At 39.5% G+C, this 22811-nt stretch overlaps 1 protein-coding gene and 1 long non-coding RNA gene across 6 annotated transcripts in view; one reads left to right on the top strand and one right to left on the bottom strand.

Annotated features, from left to right (window-relative positions):
* The window catches only part of armc8 (armadillo repeat containing 8), a 273575-nt gene that overhangs the window by 157145 nt on the left and 93619 nt on the right, over positions 1-22811 (bottom strand). For all 5 annotated transcript variants that reach the window (XR_006024507.1, XR_006024506.1, XR_006024508.1 and 2 more), the window contains exon 8: positions 7043-7118. Coding sequence is in view for 2 of the 5 variants with exons in the window: in XM_042067501.1 (XP_041923435.1) it covers positions 7043-7118 (76 nt within the window). In the remaining 3 variants the exon portion in view is untranslated. The remainder of the gene's footprint in view (positions 1-7042; positions 7119-22811) is intronic.
* LOC121688265 lies at positions 14093-21310 on the top strand. Its single transcript, XR_006024541.1, has 3 exons — positions 14093-14103; positions 21107-21111; positions 21205-21310. It is a non-coding gene; the product is annotated as an uncharacterized LOC121688265 (long non-coding RNA).

The raw sequence follows: 22811 nt of genomic DNA, 5'->3' as shown, positions 1-22811 counted from the left end.
TAACCAAGCTAGATAGATAGGTACAGTAGATATATAGAGATAGAAGGTTGGGCTTGTAGAACTCTAGGCTACATGGTCCTTGCTTTAGATTGGGGGGCTGCAAAATTTACTACAAATAGGTAAGAAAGGTCTTATAAGCGTATTAGTTATCCACCTCTTTGTCTTATACACCATTAACAAGCATTAACAAGCTGCTTGTTAACTCTAACGGGCTCAACATGCTTCTGCGTCAACTCTATGGCGTAGCTACGCCGGCACTCCTACGGCGTTGTGACCATTTTATGGTTCTACGTCGGGCTGCTTTGGATCGCGGTGCATTTCACCGCCTTAACGCTCGGTGTCGCCTGTGTTTGCGTCGCCCACCACCAAAACAAGACTGTAGCCTATGACCGAAACGGTAGCCTACTCACAGAGAATGTAAACAGGCTCTGCTACTCAGTCTATGGGGTTTTCCATTCTATCGTGCCAAAATATTAATCTTATTTGTTTGGCTTTTTCTTGCTTAGATTTTGTACAAAGTTTCGAGAAAGACACGGTAAAATCCATTGACCTAGTTACTGTAACCAGCAAATAAGTCTGAGGTTATTTGCGAGGTGTCTGCCAGCCAGTTTAAGTTAGGGTAGCAAGCAAACTTTAGCACAACTGCCCACAAAGTACTGCTTGCTGGCAAAGTGCTAATTTTCAAAACGTTACTGACATATAGACACTTTACAGACGGATAACCCCGTCATTGTAACCAAAATATGTCTGAGTTTATTTGCAAAGCTTATGTCAGGGAACTAGCATGTTGCTAACTTCCCTCAGTAGGCTGCTTGAAGTTGAAACACCGACTATCAACTCACAGGACGAGCTGACCAATCACAGTCCTTGCGGTCTGCGTCGCCTCATTTTTTAGAGGTGCACATCTGTTAACAAATATGCTTGAATGCTGCTTATTAACACTTACAAGCTGCATGTTAACTGTTAGTTAATGTTATTAAAGGATAACAACAGTTAACTAACTGTTAGTAATGAATTGTTAACGGCTTATTATGCACTGTTAATACCTAATAAGCACATGTTATTCTAAAGCGTTACCCATTATATTACATTACATTTACATTACATAAGGTGAGTGTAAAGCGATGCACGTATGCGTCTTAATAGGCTAGACTAAATGTTCAATTAGGGAGACTCAACTGAATCACATTTTTATGTACTCTACCATTACTATATGCTCTTACATTTTGTATTCTGTTCACGAAAGCAATATCTTCTTAAACATCCATGGGTGTCAGTGTCAGCAGAAGTCAACATAAATTAGCAAAGGCAACATGAGTTTTAAAGTCAGCACAAATGCTCGTAGTAAGTGGCACTGTCGGGAGAGAGGCTTCTCAATCAGCATGATTTAGCCTGTATTAACATTAATATATTACATTACAACATATAACATTAATATCAATATCTTACTGAGAGACAGGTGATTTAGTGAAACATTGGATGCAGTTTAGTGTAGACATATATAGCTATAGCCTTACCTACATAGCCTACCTTATATTGTGTTACTTGTTCTTTTCTATATTTCTGATATGTTGCTGATCGGATCATAAACGGTCACAGCAACGGAGAGGAATGACTGATTGCATTGCATGTAAATGTTACTGTTCTTCTTATTATCTGTTATTACAGTGCATGAAAATGCACTGTACTATTCTTCCTAGGCTTCTTCTTATTCTTGTAATGCAGTTAATGCAGCTTCAACCGCTTAACATAGAAACTTCATTCAAATTTTGTTACGTAGGTCTTACTTTTGACATCTGGGCTTTGTTTTTTTCATCTTTGTAACTTTTATACTTTTTAAACTATTAATTAAAAACTACTCAAAATTTCCCCATAGACTTAACATTGGGCTGATGACATCACAATCGGGCTGTTAAGCAATTAGAATCCTAGGCCAGGTGGCCAGCCCACCTGCACCAACTGTCAGTTTCTCAGGCTTTAATAATAATTATAATAATAATAATAATAATAATAATAATAATAATACATTTTATTTAAAAAAAAAAACGACCTAAGAAAACGATTTAAGAAAAAACGACTTTCAGGACACCCAAGGTCGCCATATCACAGTCCATAGGCTAGCCTAAAGAGATAGGTTTTTAGTTCCTTTTTAAACTGGGCAGTGGATTCACACTGCCTGATGTTGTTTGGAAGTGAGTTCCATAGCTTTGGAGCTGTGTGGGAGAACGCTCTCTCTCCCATGGTGCTGAGGTTCATCTTGGGCACCTTGAGCAGACCAGCTGATGAGGATCGCAGCGAGCGGGAAGGGGTGTAGCTCTTTAAGAGGTCGGTGATATAATTGGGAGCAAGGTTATGCAGGGCCTTATATGTCAACAGTAAGATCTTAAACTGGACTCTCTGGGTAACTGGTAACCAGTGTAGCTGCAACAGTACAGGTGTTATGTGGCTTGTGGACTTTGTGCCTGTTACTATCCTGGCTGCAGAGTTCTGGATTATTTGGAGGCGGTGGAGTGATTTTTGTGGAATGCCAGAGAAGATGGAATTGCAGTAATCAAAGCGGGATGTAACATAGGCGTTTACAAGTACTTCTGCACTCTACTGACTGAGGGAGGGGCGCAGTCTTGCGATGTTGCGCAGATGGAAAAAGGCGCTGCAAGACACACTGTTAATATGGGCAGTGAATAAAAGTGTGCTGTCTAGTATAACACCAAGACTCTTCACCTTGGTGGAGCAGGCAATGTTGGAGCCATCTACAGATAGGGAGAGTCTGTTTTCCATCTTTGCCAGCATTGTTTTTGAGCCAACAACAAGTAATTCAGTCTTGTTACTGTTCAGTTTCAGGTAGTTGTTAGTCATCCACAGATTTATATCATGCAGACAGGCAGTCATCGCAGCAGGAGGAAGGGAGGCAGTCGGTTTGGTGGACATATAAAGCTGGGTGTCATCAGCATAGCAGTGAAACTGAACACCATGTTGCCTCAGGATATTTCCCAGTGGGAGGAGGTAGATGATTAAGAGCAGGGGCCCCAGAACAGACCCCTGTGGCACTTCCTTTTGTGACAGCAGCACTCTCCGACTTGTGGTCCAAAATCTGGACAAGCTGTGTCCTGCCAGAGAGACAGGAGGTGAACCATTGGTGCCCAGCACTCCAATGTTGGTAAGACGCTCCAGAAGCACCTGATGGGATATGGTGTCAAAAGCTGCACTCAGGAGGATTAAGTCATTTGTTACCTTCACCAAGGCAGTCTCTGTGCTGTGCTTTGGTCGTAATCCAGACTGAAATGGCTCAAACAGATCATTGTCCTTCAAATGATCCTGGAGTTGAGATGCCACCACCCTCTCCATAATTTTTGAAATGGTAAATTGGAGATGGGTCGGTAGTTGTTGAGGTCATCATGGTTCAGCCCAGGTTTTTTCAGGGTTGGTTTGACAATAGCAGTCTTCAATGAAGGAGGGATTTGACCAGTGATGAGCGAGGTGTTAATTATTGATGTTATCATTGAGATGATGGATAGTAGGCACATCTTGACCAGGCTTGTCGGAACAGGGTCCAACTGACAGGTGGAGGAGTTGCACTTGGTGATGAGACCAGAGATGTAACTTTCAGCAGGGAGACTGAATTCACTGAGTGCATTTATTGTAGGTGTGACCAACTCAATCAAGGAGCATGGCTGTTTCAGCTTAGTAATTGAACACTCCAATTGCTGATGGATTGCCTCAATTTTTGTGTGAAAAAAGTTCAAGAAGGCTGAGCAGCGTTTAACAGATGCATTCTGATAGATGGTACTATCAGGTGGCTTGAGGAGGCCATTCACAGTGGAAAAGAGAAGCATACAATCTCATCGTCTTAAGACTACAGATCCTGTTCCACTGCTTCCTCTGTCCACAACTGTTTCAAAATAAAGGTCCTCACCACAATAATTCACTGTTAAATTATCCACCTATTTAACTGTTTAGCCATTCCAACTATATTAAACCACCACCTACCTAGCAACCAAAATAGCAGCCACCTCAAGTACCCTAGCAACAGCCTAGAAACCATGTCAAATACCCTAGCAACAGCCTAGCAACCACTTCCACAGTTACAACCTAGCAACCAATGAGTTTAACCTAGCAACCAGCATAGCAACCACCACAACTAACCTAGCAACAGCCTAGCAACCACCTCAAGTACCCAAGCAACAGCATAGCAACCACCATAACTACCCTAGCAACAGCCAAGCAACCACCTCAAGTATCCTAGCAACAGCCTAGCAACCATATCAAATACCCTAGCAACAGCCTAGCAACCACTTCCACAGTTACAACCTAGCAACCAATGAGTTTCACCTAGCAACCAGCATAGCAACCACCACAACTGACCTAGCAACAGCCTAGCAACCACCTCAAGTACCCTAGCAACAGCCTAGCAACCACCATAACTACCCTAGCATCAGCCTAGGAACCACCTCAAGTACATAGAAACAGCCTAGCAACCATGTCAAATACTCTAGCAATAGCCTAGCAACCACTTCCACAGGTACAACCTAGCAACCAATATAGAAACTAATGAGTTTAACCTAGCAACCAGCATAGCAACCACCACAACTAACCTAGCAACAGCCTAGCAACCACCTCAAGTACCCTAGCAACAGCATAGCAACCACCATAACTACCCTAGCATCAGCCTAGGAACCACCTCAAGTACCCTAGCAACAGCCTAGCAACCACTTCCACAGTTACAACTTAGCAACCAACATAGCAACCAATGAGTTTAACCTAGCAACCAGCATAGCAACCACCACAACTAACCTAGCAACAGCCTAGCAACCACCTCAAGTACGCTAGCAACAGCCTAGCAACCATGTCAAATACCTTAGCAACAGCCTAGCAACCACCACAATGTCAACCTAGCAACCACCATAGCAACCAACAGGATTACCCAAGCAACCAGCATAGCCCCCACTTCATTTGGCATAATAACCAACATATGTACCCTAGCAACACTATTGTAACTATATCTGCATTATTTATTTTTCCTCTGCATAATATTTTACATCAGGGGTCTCAAACTCAAATGAGCTGGGGGCCAATTCTGCCAACGTCATCTGATTGGAGGGCCGGCTGAAAATGCAATGTTCTTTTTTTCAAATACCACACAAAACTGCAAACAGAAAGTGCAAGTGTTTTTATCTAGTTTTAGACACCTGTGCCAGCAACCTTAGCTTATAAATAAAATAATGATCAAATAAATATTAATACAAATTATAAAATAAATGAAAAACATAAAAAACAGGTATGTGTGTGTGTTTCACACCAAATAAAAATATTTCCTCTCATAACTTTTTTAAATCTGGCAAACTAGGCATCAGGGTTAAGAAAGCAACACCAAAAGGTCATGGCTTGAAAGTGGTCAGAGATAAAGTTATACTGTAAATGTAAAAATCTTTGAGTAAAACAAAAGTTTATGAAGGGGGTAAATTTACCCATCTAATTTGTCACTGGATGGCAAGCACCTCAAATTATGCACCTTTCAGTAAATACTGGATGAACATATTTAAGCAGGTTTACTTTCCTTTTTTCATATTACCCACATAACAAATGAACAGAAAAACACCTAAGATGTATACCAACACCTAAGATGTTGTGGTTTAGTAATAGATTACTACAATATAGGCCTACAATAAAGTATTCTGGTCAAACAGTTCCTATCGCGGGTAATCTGCAGTAACCAGAAGTTCGCATCATATTGCGGGTGACTTTGTAGTTCTTTAGAGCCCTATTTCTACTAGCCCTGATGTCTGTACCACATCCATTACGGACACTATCATCACGATTACCACTGCAACCTCCAAGCTATGTTGGGCAGAGGGTCGAAACAAGCATGGTATGCTTAGTGGACACCGTTGTATACACGCACCTCCATTCACAGACGCACCGTGAATATCACTGTCATAGACGATCGATCATAATCTCCAAAAGGATATTCTCCTTCAGAATTAGAATAGGTGAATAACATAGCTTACCTAAGACTTCATCACACGTGAACGTTTTTCAACATTTGGTGTAGGCCTGGCTATTTCTGCTTAATTTCTGCTTCAATTTCTGCAACACTATGGCCTGCATTGCTTCCGCGTCATTACAAATGCACGTCTTTGTGTTTCTCGCGTGTAATACAAGTATTTCCTGAAAACTTTGCGCAGCGATTTTGGGTTTGAATCAAGCTCTGGATGTCTTGCACATAGTGGAGCAGAGTAGGCCTACAAATGAGATTTGTCACCGTACCTGGATCTATCGTCTATTTTAATCAGTATCGTTGTTTGTCGCAATTAATAGCCTCAAGGGCCGGATTACATTATTATTTTGTCATTCGTCGCGGGCCGGAATTGGGCAGGACGTGGGCCGGATTTGGCCCGCGGGCCGGGTGTTTGAGACCCCTGTTTTACATCATATTTTTTGCATTTTCATGCACTGTATTTCCTTCAGGAAATGCTTTTCTAGTTATTATTATTATTATTATTATTATAGCATGCGATATGAATGAATGATAACGATCACAGAGGCAGTAACATTATAAAATGAAATGTTGGGATATTTTTTATGCACTCTGAGCTTTGTTTTGTGATCTCATCATTAGATGACGCCGATTTACAATTTACATGCCTAAAAAAAAACATTTACGCGATTTTTTGCATGTAGCCGCATTTATAAAAGCACTTTGAGCTGCATTCTGTGTATGAAAGGTGCTATACAAATAAAGCTTATTACTATTATTATTATTATTATTATTATAATTATAAATGGGACCCCAGGTCTCCTAGATTGCATCCGGATGCCTTACCATTGAGCTAGGGTCCAGCTCAGACTTGGGGACAGAGTGTGAGAGTATAAAAAGAAATGATGGTGAAAAAAAAAAAATTATGACAACGCAAAAATGAGCATCCCCTTATATGGAATGTCCTGTAATGTTTTGGATGTTTTCCCTTTGCTTTTATAGCCTCCTACGATTTCTTTAAGTACCATTCTGAGGAGAATTGAAAAGACAGAATTTTAAATGACTCACCATTAACCAAGGTTAAGGAGACCTGATTGTTCTCATAGGCCAGGACTGAAAAACATTTCAGAGCTTGCATTTGCACCTGAGGGTGAGAAAAAAAAGGAAGGAATAATTGATAATCCAGAGGGTGAGGTGATATAACTAGTCAGTTGTAGTACTAATGAGGTCAACACCACAAATTTCAGAAAAGAAAAATCCATGGAGTTGACCGTTAAGTGACAGATAAGATATTGTTACACATACATCCCTTCCCTTCAGTTGATTTACTCAGTACGACGCAGATAGTATGGATTTCACACCACTGCATCTCTGGCTGAAGACACATCTCAGGCCAGGCCCCCACCGTCTTATCTTTAGTTCAAGCTCTTTTCACCTCGCTTGGAAACATCATATTTCATGTGTTATGGAAACCTCTCTCTGGGCAGCTTAAAGCGTCCAAAATACTCGCCGCACCCGACCGGTAGCGCGACAATGTGACATCAAAATTGCGTCATTTCGTCTGTCGCACGAGAAATTTTAGCCTCGCGCAGGCAGATCGTGCACAGGAGATTTTTTTTCAGATGCTCGCGACAAGCAGGATCAGCTTGAAGCCAAGATCAGGGAGCATGTGTGCCTCTATACAGACATCAACCACATTCAGGCATTTCATATAGCCTAGCCCACATCTTAAATAAACATGCAGTGTTTCCCCTAGATTTTTTTCCAGCAGCGGTGCTGTTGATTGTAGGAACCCGCCCCCCCCCCCCCCCCCAAAAAAAAAAAAGACAAATTTGAAAAAAATACTCCTTCTGGTGACTTCTGGTGGATTTTGTCGAAAGAAATGGACATTTACAAAGCATGATTATTGCAGTAGGCCTACTTGAACAGGATTATTGATGTTTTTTCCTTCACCTTTTTCATTTACATTATTAGTAATTATTACTTACATTATTATTAGAAATTGAAATGAAACAAAAATGAAATGGCACAACACACACAACAGAAAATTATTATTTACAATTAATTACAAAAAATAAAGCTTAATCTCAGGTCACTGTACAAACTATTAGTATTTAGAATGTACAGTGCTGTGCATAAGTTAAGACATGTATTTATATAATAACATTTATTTATTTACGATACATGATACATTAAAAAATAAATGATGTCCTTAAAGGATTGATTTTTCCTATTTATTTTTTATTAAGCTTAAGGCATTAAGACAAAAGGCAACAGATGTTTTTTATTCCTCCCTTTAGTCATTTTCAGCATGGATGTCTTAACTTTTGCACAGCACTGTATAAACTATACAGTCTTCTCTTTCATGTCATTACACTGTATTGGTGCTGTGCAAGTCGAATTGAGTGCCTGTCATTTGTAGGCCGTGACGGCCCATAAGGCTTGCTTGATTCTCACGGTTTTAAGCTGTCGTGGGCTTTATTGAAATATATCCTTTAGTTTATATATCTTTTATGTAGTATCTTTATTCTGTGTAATATCATTGTTTTGTGAAACTGAAGTCTGTAGTATGTTCAGTGTGGGAAAGGAAGACTAAGTGAAAGAGCAGGCTGGGCAGAAAATGGCATAGATAAGGTTTGGTGCCAGGAAATGTAAGCAAAACCTAAAGAATGGCAAAACCTAAAGAATGTATGAATAACAGGATGAGAGGGCAAAGGTGAAGTACCTGGTCAGTTATCTGTAAACATAGTGTCTTGTCTGGGATGACTTGAAGGGGTATAAAGGCTGGACAACAGCCAGAGGATGTTATCTTACTTTGCTTTCACTTACTTGCTTGCTTCATTAATGCTCCGGAGTGCATTAAAGCCATCATCTGCAGTATACATCCACAGTGTGCCGACTTCTTTTGATTTTGTATTATTTAATTTGGATTTGACACCACATAATTGGCGAGAGCCAGCCAGGAGTTGGAAAGGACAATATTTAGACATCATCTCAGAGTCTGGGTTTGGTCAGGGGAGAGGCTGATGCGCAACTTAAACTAAGGTGAGCAACTCAGCTGTACACGGAGTTATGAATACTTGTCTAAAACGTCCTCCAGTCAAAGAATCTTGCTAAAACAAAGACCAAGGGATTAATACTGCACAGTATGGTAAGCATTTGTGTGTACACTAATGGAAATGATTTTGCATGTGTAAAATCAAGAGTTCTGCATGTGGAGAACTACTAAATTCCTGCATGTGAAGGAATGCTATAACCATATGAAAAAGTTCTGCATGAGGAGAACTAACTCAATTCCTGCATGAGAAGGAATGAGAGAGCTAAAAGTAACAGTTTTGCATGTGAAAAACTGAAAGGTCTGCATGTGAAGACCTCATTTCCTGCATGTGGAGGAAATAATATACTAAAAAGTTGAGTACAGCTGATATCTGATATCAGGTCTGAATAAGTTGAAGTTGAAACACTCCAAGAGCGAGTGGATGGCCAAGTAAGGCACCTGGTGCCTGGAATAATGTTTAATAATGTTGTGTAAAAGTTGTGGATGTAAAGCTAAAAGAGAATACAAAGAAGTGTTGAATGGAAGTATACTTGATTTTTAGTATATGTTGCTGGTAGAATTAGAAGTCCATGGCAGAGCATTATAAAAGACGTCATATACTTGCATAACTTGTGATTAAGGAGAAGAGGCTGTGTGTGTGTGTGTGTGTGTGTGATACCAGGCAGAGGAGCTGCTGGTTGAAATAGGAAAAGGTGGGGGCTTGTGTAAACAGAGCAAAGGTATGCTGGGAACAAAGGATGTAGGTCTGAGATGGTTAAGGAATGTTGAACTGGGAAATATTGGAAAATATTTCACTTTGAAAGATTTTTGGGGAATGTTTAATACTGCAAAGTATTGGGTTGAATGTTTTGGTCTTCCATGATCAAAATATTAGAAATGGTTGATAATGAGAATGTGGTAGTGGGAAAATGGTTTTGAAAGGTTGGTAACGCCAGAACAGAATGGTTCTGAATTACAGTGGGCAGTTGTCCGCAGAAGTGGAGTGCTGCATGCTGAGAATATAATATTGCCATAATAGATGGTCAAGGCAAAAGAGGAATAGTTTCATTGCTTGACACTGGGGCTGTCATAGTCACTTTGACCTTTTAAAAATTGAATTTGCAATAATGAGCGATGCAGATACAGTTTTGCTAGTTTTTGATTTTCTTTAAAAGACTCTACAGTTCCATGTTAAAAGATTTTCATGATACTCTATAAAAGGCAATGATATTAGTGTTTACATACTTTAGTCATATAGCTTACGTGTATAAATAATTCACTATGGTAGTAGTCCCATAATGTATAGTGTATAGGTTGGTTAGGCTAGTCTCTTTAGGTTTCTGTTATGCTTAAAAGGTCATTTCAAGTTAGCCTTGTTTATAATAAGAGTATTATTACAAGTTAGAGAGAGTTAGTGGGAAAAATCACATCTGTGCTATGCTGTGGATGAGTAGACCAACTGACAGATGCATAAGTAGGCCCATCATGGTTAAATATAGAGTTTTAAGATCCAGGATTTGGGGTGAATGCTGATGGCGGTTCCAGGTGTTGGAAAAGTGTTGTTGTGTTCAGTGTTGACTAAGATATATTATGTATTAGTAGTAGTAGTATGTTGACAATTGATAGGTTATATTAGTGGTAGCCTACTAATGATATACAGTATATTAGCTTATCAGTAGGTGGTACAGTAGGCAGTGCTTTAAATTGGCCATCTTCACTCGCGGTCCGCGCGTGGGATCACGCGGTATCACGCGACTTTAATTTGTATTTTTCCAGTGAGACGCTGCAACAACCCAAACAACCGGTAGATGGCTCAAGTGAGCAGGGTGTCTCGTAAAAAGAAATGGAGCCTGGAAAACCCTACACAGACTTCACTACAGACTTTAGCAGACTGGTTTAGAAATAATGTAATAGCCAGAAATATGCCTGCCCTAATAAAGAAATATTTGGTTAACTGCGAGTGAATCCCGTTTGCAGCCGTAGAGACGCAGGACAAATTAAACATTCTGGTTTTCTCCGAGTGCAACGATGATAGACAGACATCATTTGGACAAAATATAGAGTATTAACCTCCGTTGCTCAGCCAAATGCCTTCCTTTTACGTCCTGTTATCACGGAGTTAGGCCTACAGGCGATAAACGATTTTTGATGGTCACAAGTTTACTTCATTAGGGACTGTTCGTTATTTATTTAAGGGGCTACCGGAGGAGTTTGGGGAGCATTAGTCCAAAAAGACGTGACCCTCCCAGCAATACTTTTTTCTATGACCCTCCAAAGTGATTATGAAAAAATCACTGTCAACTTTTTCTGGGTTTATCGCCTACTGTATTTTAACGTTTTCACATATTTGGCCATAAGCCGTTTATCATAGGCTATCACGAAACCAAACTACAAAGGCGAACACTTTAACAGGGGGAATTAATTGGGCATGAATCATGCTGAACGCTATTTCGCTAACTTAGAATAATAAGGTTCTATCTGCGTTTTGAGTAGGTACAACCGGGACGATTGAAACGGGGACGAATGAAACATTCGTTTTCTCCGAGTGCAACGATGATAGACAGTCATCATTTGGACAAAACATGGAGCATATTAACCTCCGTTGCTCAGCCAAACGTCCTGGTATCACGGAGTTACGAGCGATAAACGATTTTTGATGGTCACAAGTTTACTTCATTAGCGGTTTATTTTTTTGGATTATTAAAGAGTGTTTTTCATTTAAAGGTTTGACTTCGTGCTTATTCAGAAGAGCATTTAGTGCTCTCCCCAATCCCAGACGTTCACATTGCATGTTTGTTTGTAATGGATGCAACCGCGAGATAGGCTATGCGTTTGACAATAAGTTGTTAACAGAACCAAGACATATAGCCCAGCAGCAATCTAGGGACTGATCGTTATTTATTGAAGGGGCCACCGGAGGAATTTTGAGTGCTTCAGTTGGAAGTTGCATGACCCTCTCTTGCCTGCTAGAAATTGTTCAATGACCCTCCGACAGAATTGTTAAAAAAATACATGACCCTCCCCTGCCAATTGTCTTCCGCCCGCGCCACAACCACACACTTTGTGATAACATTCTTAAATCAATCTTTCCCGTGAGCTTGCATGCTACCAGTCCTTCCTTTTCAAATGTGTTGCGCCTGTTTGCACAATTTCACAAATAATCATATGTGATTAATAGTATGACAAATAATCCCTGTGCACGGGGACCGAAACAATGCATGCCAACTTTTTCCGTGTTTATCACGTATTTTAACTTTCCCCGCTGTCTTGCCGTTTTAATGTTTTCCCGTAGAATATCCTATATTTGAATACTCTCATAACAGCCCTGCCATCGGGCCTGTCTCTGTGTTGCCCTGTTGCTACCCATTGCCCTTCCAACGAAACAGATGTCTTCAAATCATCGTTTTCCTTGCTTGAAGGCGAACTTAGAGTGATGTTAACCTATTTAAGTTTAACGGCGCGATTGCCGTGAGCGCACGTTTCATTGGCGCTTGCATGTTCGGCCTTATGTCTACGTGCGCACCTGAGGCTACTCAGCTGCAAGAGAAATAATTTCCCTTCTTTGTATGTTCACTGCAAGTTGGCCTACCATAACTTACCAACTCTGCACTGTAGACTGGCTATTTATATTTTTCTGTGAAATAAGCAAATGTATTTGTTCAACTTTATGAAGCAGAATTACGCATAGGGTACGTGGAACATAATACATTTGACAAAGGACAGATGAATGTTGCTAGTGACAAAATATTAACTTTCAGTGTTTTACGATGTCTTTGTCATGGGGAAGTGTTTTTCCCCATGCATTTATTCTAGGTTACTGTCAGTGACTGCCGTGAGAGAAGCGGGTTCTGTGTTTCGTTCATGTCAGTGACTGACGCGAGAGAAGCGGGGTCTGTGTTGTGTTGTGTTGCGTTACGTTAATTTATTTTCATTGGGCATACCGTGCCGTGCCATCCACAGCTCTTCAGTTCTGACAAAGCCAAAATTACTCCTTTTGAAACAATGAGTGCAGGAAGGGGGGGGGGGGGGGGTGTCCCAAGCAGCTTTCAGCCATAAGGCTACTTTGAGAACATTTCAATTCACCCGACACTAATATTCAAAATGTTGAAAACTATTTCGGCATAGCCTATAAAGCAATTTAATTAAATGGAATGTTAGTTGTAAACAAACGAGCTACTTGGTGAGGCTTGGCCTCACAGATGCGCTCGTGCCTTAGATGGCAGGAAAAATCTTCACGATAGGCCTATTAACTAACCACCCGATTCACGTTGGCTGGGGGGAAGGGGGGCCATCAGACAATTGTGCCCAGTTAATCCGGCCCTTCCCCCCAAAAATCACACCTTCACACCTCTGACAGTTTAAAAGAAGTCAAGAGGACTCCTTACTCACAGACCTATTCACAAACCTGCGGTTTTGAAATCCTATGCAGCTACAGGAGCTTCCAATCGCGAGGAAGCAATTTTGCATTGTAGGCATAACTAACATGCAATAACGCCGCCAACAACAACCAAAACTAGGCTAGTCATTGTCAACATGTAAATTAAATGTAACATTATTGTGAATCAAATTCAAATGTTCTCTTTTGCAAACGTAGGCATAGTAACAGAATAATTTAATAATGTTACAAGATATTACATTAATCCGTATGTTTCATTGGGCTACTAGGCTATTTGTTTTGCCTTGATTCATTTAGGCTAGGCCTTTTTATTCAGGGGCCATATTCACAAAGAATTTTAAGGCTAAAAGTAGCTCCTAACTGGCGAATTTAGGAGCAACTCCTAAAAATAATGGGCGTGTCACTCCTAACTTTAGGACTCCTAATTTTTTCACAAAAAGTAATTCACGAAGCATTTTAGACCTAAAAGTAGCACCTAAGTCTGGGACAGCTTAAGTCGAGAGGACTCCTAACTCACTAAGACCTATTCATAAACAGCTTTTTTGTGGCATTTTACGTTGCGATGTTTTGAAATAGCCTATGCGCAACAGGAGCTTCCAATTGCGAGGGAACAATTTTGCATTCATAAAAGGGATGCAATAACGCCACCAACAACAACACAAACTACTCATTGTTAACATGGAAATGAAATGTAACGTTTCATTGTGAATCAAATTAAAATGTTCTACTCTTTGCAAACGTAGCCTAGGGATATGGTGACAGATTCATTTAATAAATGTTGCAAAGGTAGGCTACTGCATCAATCCATAGGCCTATGTTTCATTAGGCTACTAAGCTATTTGTTTTGCCTTACTCTTTATTCATTTAGGCTAGGCCTTTTTATTCAGTTATTAATCATCTTCCGTCCTTCACACTACTTGTGTAGCGCACGCATTCTCCGACCTGTCACCTGTCAGTCATCATCGGAAGAGAGGTGTTTGGAATTCCCGCGTTACAATCGTCAGCCAATCAAGGTGGTCACTTCAGTCAAGCTTGTGCATGAGTAATGACGTCATCCATAGCCACGAAGACTCACTCCTAGTTTAGGAGTTGTCTGAAAGGCTTTGTGAATAACTTTTAAGAGAAAACTCCAATCTAAAATCTTTAAGTGTGATTTAGGAGTAGCCTACTCCTAGTAGTAAGATAAAAGCCTTTGTGAATAGCCTACGGCCCCAGTTATTCATCATCTTCCGTCCTTGTGTAGCGCACGCATTCTGAGACCTGTCACTCATCATCGTAAGGGAGGTGTTTGGAATCATGCCCGCGTTACAATCATCAGCCAATCAGCCAATCAAGGTGGTCACGCTTGCCCATTTACCCAAATTAATGGTCGAATATTACTGATGATCATTGTTATTTAAGAACATGCAGTGTGCGTAGGGTACCAAAAACATCTTGCTCGTAAAAAAGCATCATAACGCACATTCTGGCGGGTCTGTTATTTACTGTAGGCTGCGCAAACCACATGCCTTTATTTTGGGCAAGCCTGCATTCATTCATTCATTCAACCTTTATTTATTCTCGGAGGGTCATTGAGGGAAGCCCTCATTTTCAATGAAGCCGAAATTACAGAAGCGAAGCAAAGCGCTCCACAAACAAGACAACATTCGAGGCCTTCTGTTGAAGAATTTTATATAAAGCCTGCGCTGACAGTAATCCTCCTGCCCCTGATAGGCCTACCACAGCTGTGGATAGTGTGGAATGTTCAAGTAATAACACAATCCAATGTGTCTCAATTGTCCCGCGCTGACCACCTCACACATTTCTCTAGATTTTGCAACGAACTTACATGACACAATGCCATAAAATATGCCAGTTTTAGGACACAGAATAATGTTTGTAATGATACCAGGTAGGCCAGGTATTGTCGAAGGTGCATGGTGAAGTGAAATTCTTACTTTGGAAAACAAACATTTGCCGATATCATCGCCGATCATCAGAATATTGCAATAGATTCTGTGTTCTGGACTGCAGGTAACTTGTTAAGCCAGTGGTTATCAAACTTTTATTTCATTCCCCACTTTGATCAAGGGGCATGACTGATGATAGTGGAGATAACGTGTTATCCCGAGGCTTTTGCAAGTCAGCATCTTCGACGGTAGTCTATTAAAAATTAAAAAAAGTTTTCGATGTCCCAAACGGAGAGCCATACTTTATTGTTTTTAACGATCTCTATGCTACTCACAAAAATGTAGGCATGGGGACATGATGAAGTAGGTTATCCAACTGTCGTGTGTTAAATTATTGTGATTACGAGCCAGTGGTTTTCAAACATTATGTGTGACTCGGACATCTAACTAAATGCAACAGGCTCATATCGTCCTCGCATTCGCAAAATGAGGACCAGTGTTTTGTCAAATTGCAAATAGCTATTCGTTTTAACTATTTTTTTTTTATGATAGTAGCCTATACAAAAAGCACTTTATACTATCTTAATATTGGAATATGGGGAGGGAAGTGGCGCGTCTGCAGTCAGCCAAATATGAATGTAATTCTGCGCCATAAAGCAGATGTAATTGTTTACAGAAAAATAAAAATGACATGTCAAGCAGTCAATTGACTACATTGCAGTCAAGAAGTAGGGCAAATTAATTTACGAAACCAAAACGTGGGTCATAGTTGTCTAAGCCTCTATTGCGTAGCCTGTTAAAAACGTCGCCAGATAGTATTAAATCGGCAACACCATTGTTTTCTGCAGAAGCCTACCCAAGGCTACAGATTAATTCTGAACAGTTATTTCTCTACTGGCTCAATTATCACACCACTGTTTTGATTTGCGTAGTTGCGTTAACCCCAACACTGACAATAATGTAGACGGCAAATTTCGATTTCGATTTTCGTGTAGTCAAGCCTTAAGCCATACCCAAGTAGCCTAAATCGAGGTAATGTTTAATTATGCATGATTTATTTTGTTATTGAATTCGTAGGCTGGGATTACTCTCGGCAACAATTATGTAAGGGACGGCAGGCAGAGCGATGTACAGTGGCAGAGCGACGCACAGTGGCTGAAAGTGGTACTAAAGCTTCTCGCAGCTTCACGCCGCGTAATGCGCGAATGAAGTGGTCATTTGAAAGCGATGCCCACTGTAGGTTCAACTGTTAAATTAGCATTGTTAAGGATATGATAATCATGATAGTAGTATTAATAATAGGTCTAAATTAAATAGCTTAGCTATTAGCATGACTAGGCTAGGTTTGCATAGTATTATTAGGCTCAGATAACTGTTGGCATTATTAGGCTAAAGCTGGGTCAGCAACTGGCATTACTACACTGGATAGCAGTATTGAAGTTAATTTGGTTCATGGTAACATTGTTGAAGCTTAGGTATGCTTTAGAAAGATTTTGTGATGGATTATAGTTCATGGAGGACCACAGTGTTATTGGGGAAACATAACTGAATTTAAGACTCCTTTGGATAATGTTCTAGACATATACAGGAACTCAATAAGGTTTATCAATAACTCATATTACAGTTATATGTTTGGTGTATTGTGGTATGTGTGTCGTGAGTATGTGTGTTATGAGTAACATTTTACCTTGTGGTGTTATGGGTGTTAATAAACAATAAGATCAGGTATTGTTTCCATGTACATTTACAGTTAAAGGTACAGGTGACTGTTTAGCTCTGAAGAGGTGGTTTGGGCAAGGTCATTGGTTATAGAGCTGTCCTGCTATGTGGAAAAGGTTTATGGCTATAGCTTCCCACATAGTCCTGTTTTTGTTAAGAGTTGGAAAAGGGGTTTTGTATTGTCCACATCACTGGTTGCATAAGCCAAGATCAACGGACATATGATAATAATCAAAAAATGGTTAATATTTGAAATAACAGCGACACTGAAAAAGACTGACTCTGACTGACTTAAAACGTTTTGGATTCCTACTTTATATTTAACATTATACAACAATTGGGTTCTATGGAACTATTTATTTGTTTCTGATTGGCTGAGAGACGTTCCATGAGTTGGAATATCCCTGGACATTTCAACTCAGACTCAGCACAGATAATAATAAATCACTCCGCGACACAATGCGAAGATTTGACACCCAGCTCTCCACTATTTCAAGCAATGGGTTACTCCTTAGCAAACCATAACGAAACAGTGCTTCACCACATCTGTGGATTAAGCCACACAGTCAACTCAATGTAAGTAAGATAAACGAGGATGCTAATTGTTCTCAGCATTGCCAGCATTGTGTATAATATGATTGTCACTTGGAGGAGACTTGTAGATAACTAACGTTAGCATAATTAGCTAACCACTGCTAACGTGCTAGCATCGTCACGTCAGGCTGTGCACAGTAGTGTAACATTTATTCACTATACATTAATAAAGTTGAGTGGTTCTGCAATGTAGACTATGTTTCCGTTTTTTTGCAGTACCATGTCCCTTACATGACATGGCCCAGTGTCCTTGTAACATGCATGCAGCAAACCTAGATATGAATGTGATTTCCACATTTCTTTCAAGAAGACATGTAAACCACAAAGACCCGTAACGAGGGGTCTGGAATGTTGGTTACCTAGCAACCAAGATGCTGTCTATTGAAAAGGGAACTATTTTTTGATGCGTAAGAACAATGTCGAAATTAACATTTTTAAACAATAATGGGGTGTTTTCAGATTATTTAGTTTGTGGTAGAATTGTTGTATAAAAGCAATATAGCACTCGTGATCGTGGGATTGGTCATGGATATTCCCATGGCTGTTGTTGCCTGCGCCACTCGGCCTCCGGCCTCATGGCTACGGCCGAACAACACCTGTGGGAATATCCATGACCAACCCCACTCTCACTCGTGCTATATTGCTTAAATCTAGATGATGGGGATATTAATGGTTTCAGAAGATCTCTGGGGATATTTAGTTTCTACTTGTCAAATGGGTTGAAGAATCATATGGTATAAGGCAGCAATTGTTGTTAGCACTGAGGGGTTATTTGATGGAAAGTGGTGCTAAGCTGCTTGGCCCTAGAGTATCATTTGTTATTTGCATAGCTATATTATAATTTAGATAATACTGTTATAATTAAGTGGTTATAGGGTTATATGGGGTGTTAGTTAATTTGCTGTTGGGGTTTTATGGGGGCTCAGTACAGAGGGAACTGAGTAGTGACTTCCTTAGCAAAATTAGTTTGTGAAATGTACTGTGGGTCTATTTATTTCTAACTAAGAATATGCATAGCTTAAACTTTTTGTGTAAAAATCATAGAAATGGTAAATTGATTTATACTTGGTATACATAAGGGTTTTAAGTATATCTAGCCTACACTTATACTTAGATTTATACTTAGAGACTGTATAGTATAGTATATTTCTAATGAAGGAAAGGTTTAAGGATACTTATTTACCTATAGCTAGAGGTTGGATAGATAGATGGATGCTTTATTTATCCCAAAGGGGAAATTCAAGAATGAATGTTGAATGTTGAGAGGAGGTATGATAAGGTATGATAAAGTTAATTTCATAAAATTCATTTAGTAAATTTTAATATTACACCTTTGATAAAGTTACAGTGCTAAAGGATATAAAAAATACATGGAGACAACTGGGGAATTATACTTCAATGGCTTAAGTGATAAAATTAACTGGAAGTATGTTTTGGTAGTGAGGAATGGCATAATATATTAGACCATCCACTGTGGAATGCAGCATATGGACAGTAAGAGCCTCAAAAGTATAGAATTATATAAGATAATTACTCTAGTAATGTTTAGAGAAACTGGGTAAGCTGACTAATGGTAAAGGGAATGCCATGGTCTACCAAGTAAGTATGGAAATTTGATAGTCACCTATAAGGTAATAAGTAGTGTTACAGAAACCCCAGGCTAAAGTAAAAGGGATCAGTTGGTAAACATTACAATGAAAAAGTGTTGTAGAAAAGTGGTTGAGAGAATGAGGAAATATACAGATGTATGGCCTATACAAGAATTAATGGATTTAGCACCGTTACAAAGGTCAGGGATTACATGAAAATTGACACAATAGTAGAGCTATAAGAAGAATAGGTCAGTCATAGTGGAAATAGTAGGAGAAAGAGGTATTTAAAATGCTCAAAAACATCTTGACATCTTGATAGATTAATACAATAGGAGATAAGAGGCAGAAGTAAGGAGAGGACTTGGGAGTGAGTGACCATAACTGTAGGAATAATAATAGATGCAGATGTTATAGGAAGATATTTAGGGATAAAATGTACAGTTAATGGTAAATTACAAAAGGGCAAGGTAAAGTAGATGATAGATTGAGAGTAATCTAGTAAATACTACAATCTGCCTGCAGCATGATTTCCTCATCCCCTCCAGCTAAACAGTAAATGTAATGCTGCCTCTTATATCTAAGGGGGGAAAGGCTCATTACCAGCCGTGTGAGGACATGCTGATGTGCAGGGGTTAATCCAAGTACTCCCTGTCCTGACTGAGTTCTGAGCAAGTTCAGCACAACAGTGCTAAGCGACAAACTGAAAAGAGATAAGGACTCTGAGGCCTTTGTTAAGGCAACAGTGGCAAGCTGGAGAGCAAAGAGGGAACTTGGAAGTGCAATGGAAGCACTTGCAGCATCAAAAAGACAATACAGGCACCTATGGTGACCTAAGGGTTCAAGTCTGGGGAAACCAGTAGCAGCACCATCCTCAACACTATGGCAGTAGGAGCAACCATCACAGGTGTTCCCAAACCTGTCAGTCTACTGGCCTATGGATACCTATTATAGTGGGCACAGTCAAGCCCATGGCAGCCACAATCTCCACGTCAGTGGGGGTGGAGACTCAGACAAGATGATAATAACTAAGGCAGAGTGAGAGGAAATTACAGAGGAGGCATCATGTGAGAATGGACATCTGAAGCAAGACAATCATCAGTTTGTTTTGACTGTCAAACAAGTGGGCAAAAGAAACAGGACAGGGAGAGGGAGGAGACACCCAGGCACTGAAGGATGAGCCCAACGAGCATGCCTTCCTCTTCCCTTGTGAAATAGCATAGTTTTAAGGAGGCCTAAAGAATTCTACAAGAGAAGGTGTATACCAATACTATCAAAGGGAGTTGATGAGGAAACCATGATGAGGGACTATCTTATGGGTGAGCCCACCTGATACCCAGCGATGCCCTGACTAGGTACAGAGAAGGTAGTTAAGACATCTCAGGGTAAGTAGGTAAATACTTTGTTAAGCAAATTTAAAGTATGATTACTCTTATTCTTACCTTTATTATATTTTTATTGTTATTTTGAATAGAAGTGACTACTGTTTAATTAATTGTAAATGTAAATGTTTTAATCAAATTAAGTGTTATTTCTAATGTCAAATCACACTCCATTAATTTTTCAGGATAGGTGGTGGTGTAAGTAGGTAAGACTAACTTGACTATGTCCTAGGGACTGTTACATATTAAAATATTACCTCTAGATCATGGGAGTTCCCTAGTGGTCACTCACACTCAACAAGTCTAAGGAATAGAATTATTTAGCTTTAATGGGAAAAATAAAGTTTGTAGAAATATTGAAATGATGTAATATCTGCTTTACATGTAACTAATGTGAAGCCAAAAGATCTTACGTACTATACTATAACATTTGATAAAGAAAGCCATAGACAAAATAAAGCAGAGAAATAGAATTGATAGAATAAGAAAATAGAACTAGGATTTACTAATAGTTTAGATAGCCTAGATAAAGTAGTATAGGGTTAGAATAATTAGGAATAGAGGTAATCTTAGTTTTTGAAGAATAAAACATTATAAAAGTCTATGACATGCAGAAAATTGGAGTAAGGTATGTTGAAGAAATGATGAGATTACTGTATGTCCTAGAACATCTAATTAATATAGCTTACATAATAACCAGTCTTAAAGTAGTATCCCAAATTGACAATAACAAAGTAATTGTAAAATAAAGCAAACAAAGTAAAATAACAATGCTTATAGGGAAATTTGTTTAATCTCTATGCAAATAGAGAATAGATGGAATTAGGATCATCATAAGTCATTGTCAGAAGATTAAAATGTTAGAAATAGAAAAGCTGGTGGAAAGATGTTGGTCTTCATGGAAGGAGGTCCACCAACTCTATTCTGTTAATCACAGTAACAAAGGGGGGCAAACCCCTGGTAGAATGTTAAATTGTATGATTTGTTACATTTGTTACCTTGGGTTACAGATTTTTTATAATTTTTCACTGTCATTATTTGATTAATGTTTTAGTTGAACGTCCCTTTGGAAAAAAAGAGTCTGCTGAATACCATAACTGTAACTTTAATGGTTAGTGGCATTTACATGATACTAACCAGATACTTTCCCAACAGATACAGTACTTGATATGGTGCTTTCCTTTGCACATATTTGGGATCTATGCGCAAGGGGGGAGTAGGAAAGAGGAATATTTTTATTGAAGGATTTTTGATTTTCATAGTTACAGGAAGTTATTGATGATAGTCTAACAGATGTCATGTGTATAGTCATAATATCAGGAAAGTGATAGTGTTGTCTAAACCATTAGGTCCCAGAAGGATCATAAAAACACTTAGTTATTGATTACATTGATATGATAAAAATAAGAAACTTTGGTAGTGGTTTGTAGGGGTTTTCAGATGATAAGGGCAAATGACATGTTAAAAGGAAGAATTGCTCAAATATGTGCCTCAACAGATTTAAACTGGTTTGATGCCTTACGCATTGCTTCGATGCAAATAAGGTCACAATAAAACCAGAGTAATCACTTTTTGCATTAAAGATAAAAGCTGAGAGGTCCACCAGAGGCCCACCTTTAGATCAGCTCCGAGGACAAATTAGAAATTATTTGGAATAATTGTCATTAATTCACAAAACAATTTATAAGCAGGAAAAGGACTTTCAGAAGGACCTACAGGAAAAGAGTCAACAACCTACAGTATACTGCCTGGGGACAGAAATGATCCTGGCAGTGGTGGGTATAGTGTTTCTGGCATGTATGCTCCTGTTCCCCTGTTGATTGTAGACTTCCAGGCAAGGAATCCAGTGAGGAAGGGGGGACATTGTCCCAGCAACATCTGCCTAATAACAAACAGGGAATGGACAGAAAACTGCAGAGATCCCAGTCCATGACATACCACCAAACCACCAGGAAATGAGCCATTCAACTGTTTTTTCACAAGTGAGGCCGACAAAGAAGACTCAGTGGCTGGGAGAAATGGATCACAAATGCCTCTGCTGTTGATGAATGAAGCAAATGGCAACCCTTGTGGAAGGAGATACTTGTGCCAGGACAGATGACAAGGAAATAGAAACATGACAGTGATGCCAGTGATGCCAGAACTGATGCTCATAGAGGATTGGAGAAAGGAGTAAAATTAGGATACAGTATGCTGGTTGGAAGCAAAACCAGCTCTTTCATTGATGAAGT

The sequence above is a fragment of the Alosa sapidissima genome, chromosome 2, assembly GCF_018492685.1.
Source record: "Alosa sapidissima isolate fAloSap1 chromosome 2, fAloSap1.pri, whole genome shotgun sequence".
Taxonomy (NCBI): Eukaryota; Metazoa; Chordata; class Actinopteri; order Clupeiformes; family Clupeidae; genus Alosa; species Alosa sapidissima.
This window is presented reverse-complemented; position numbering and strand designations above follow the sequence as displayed.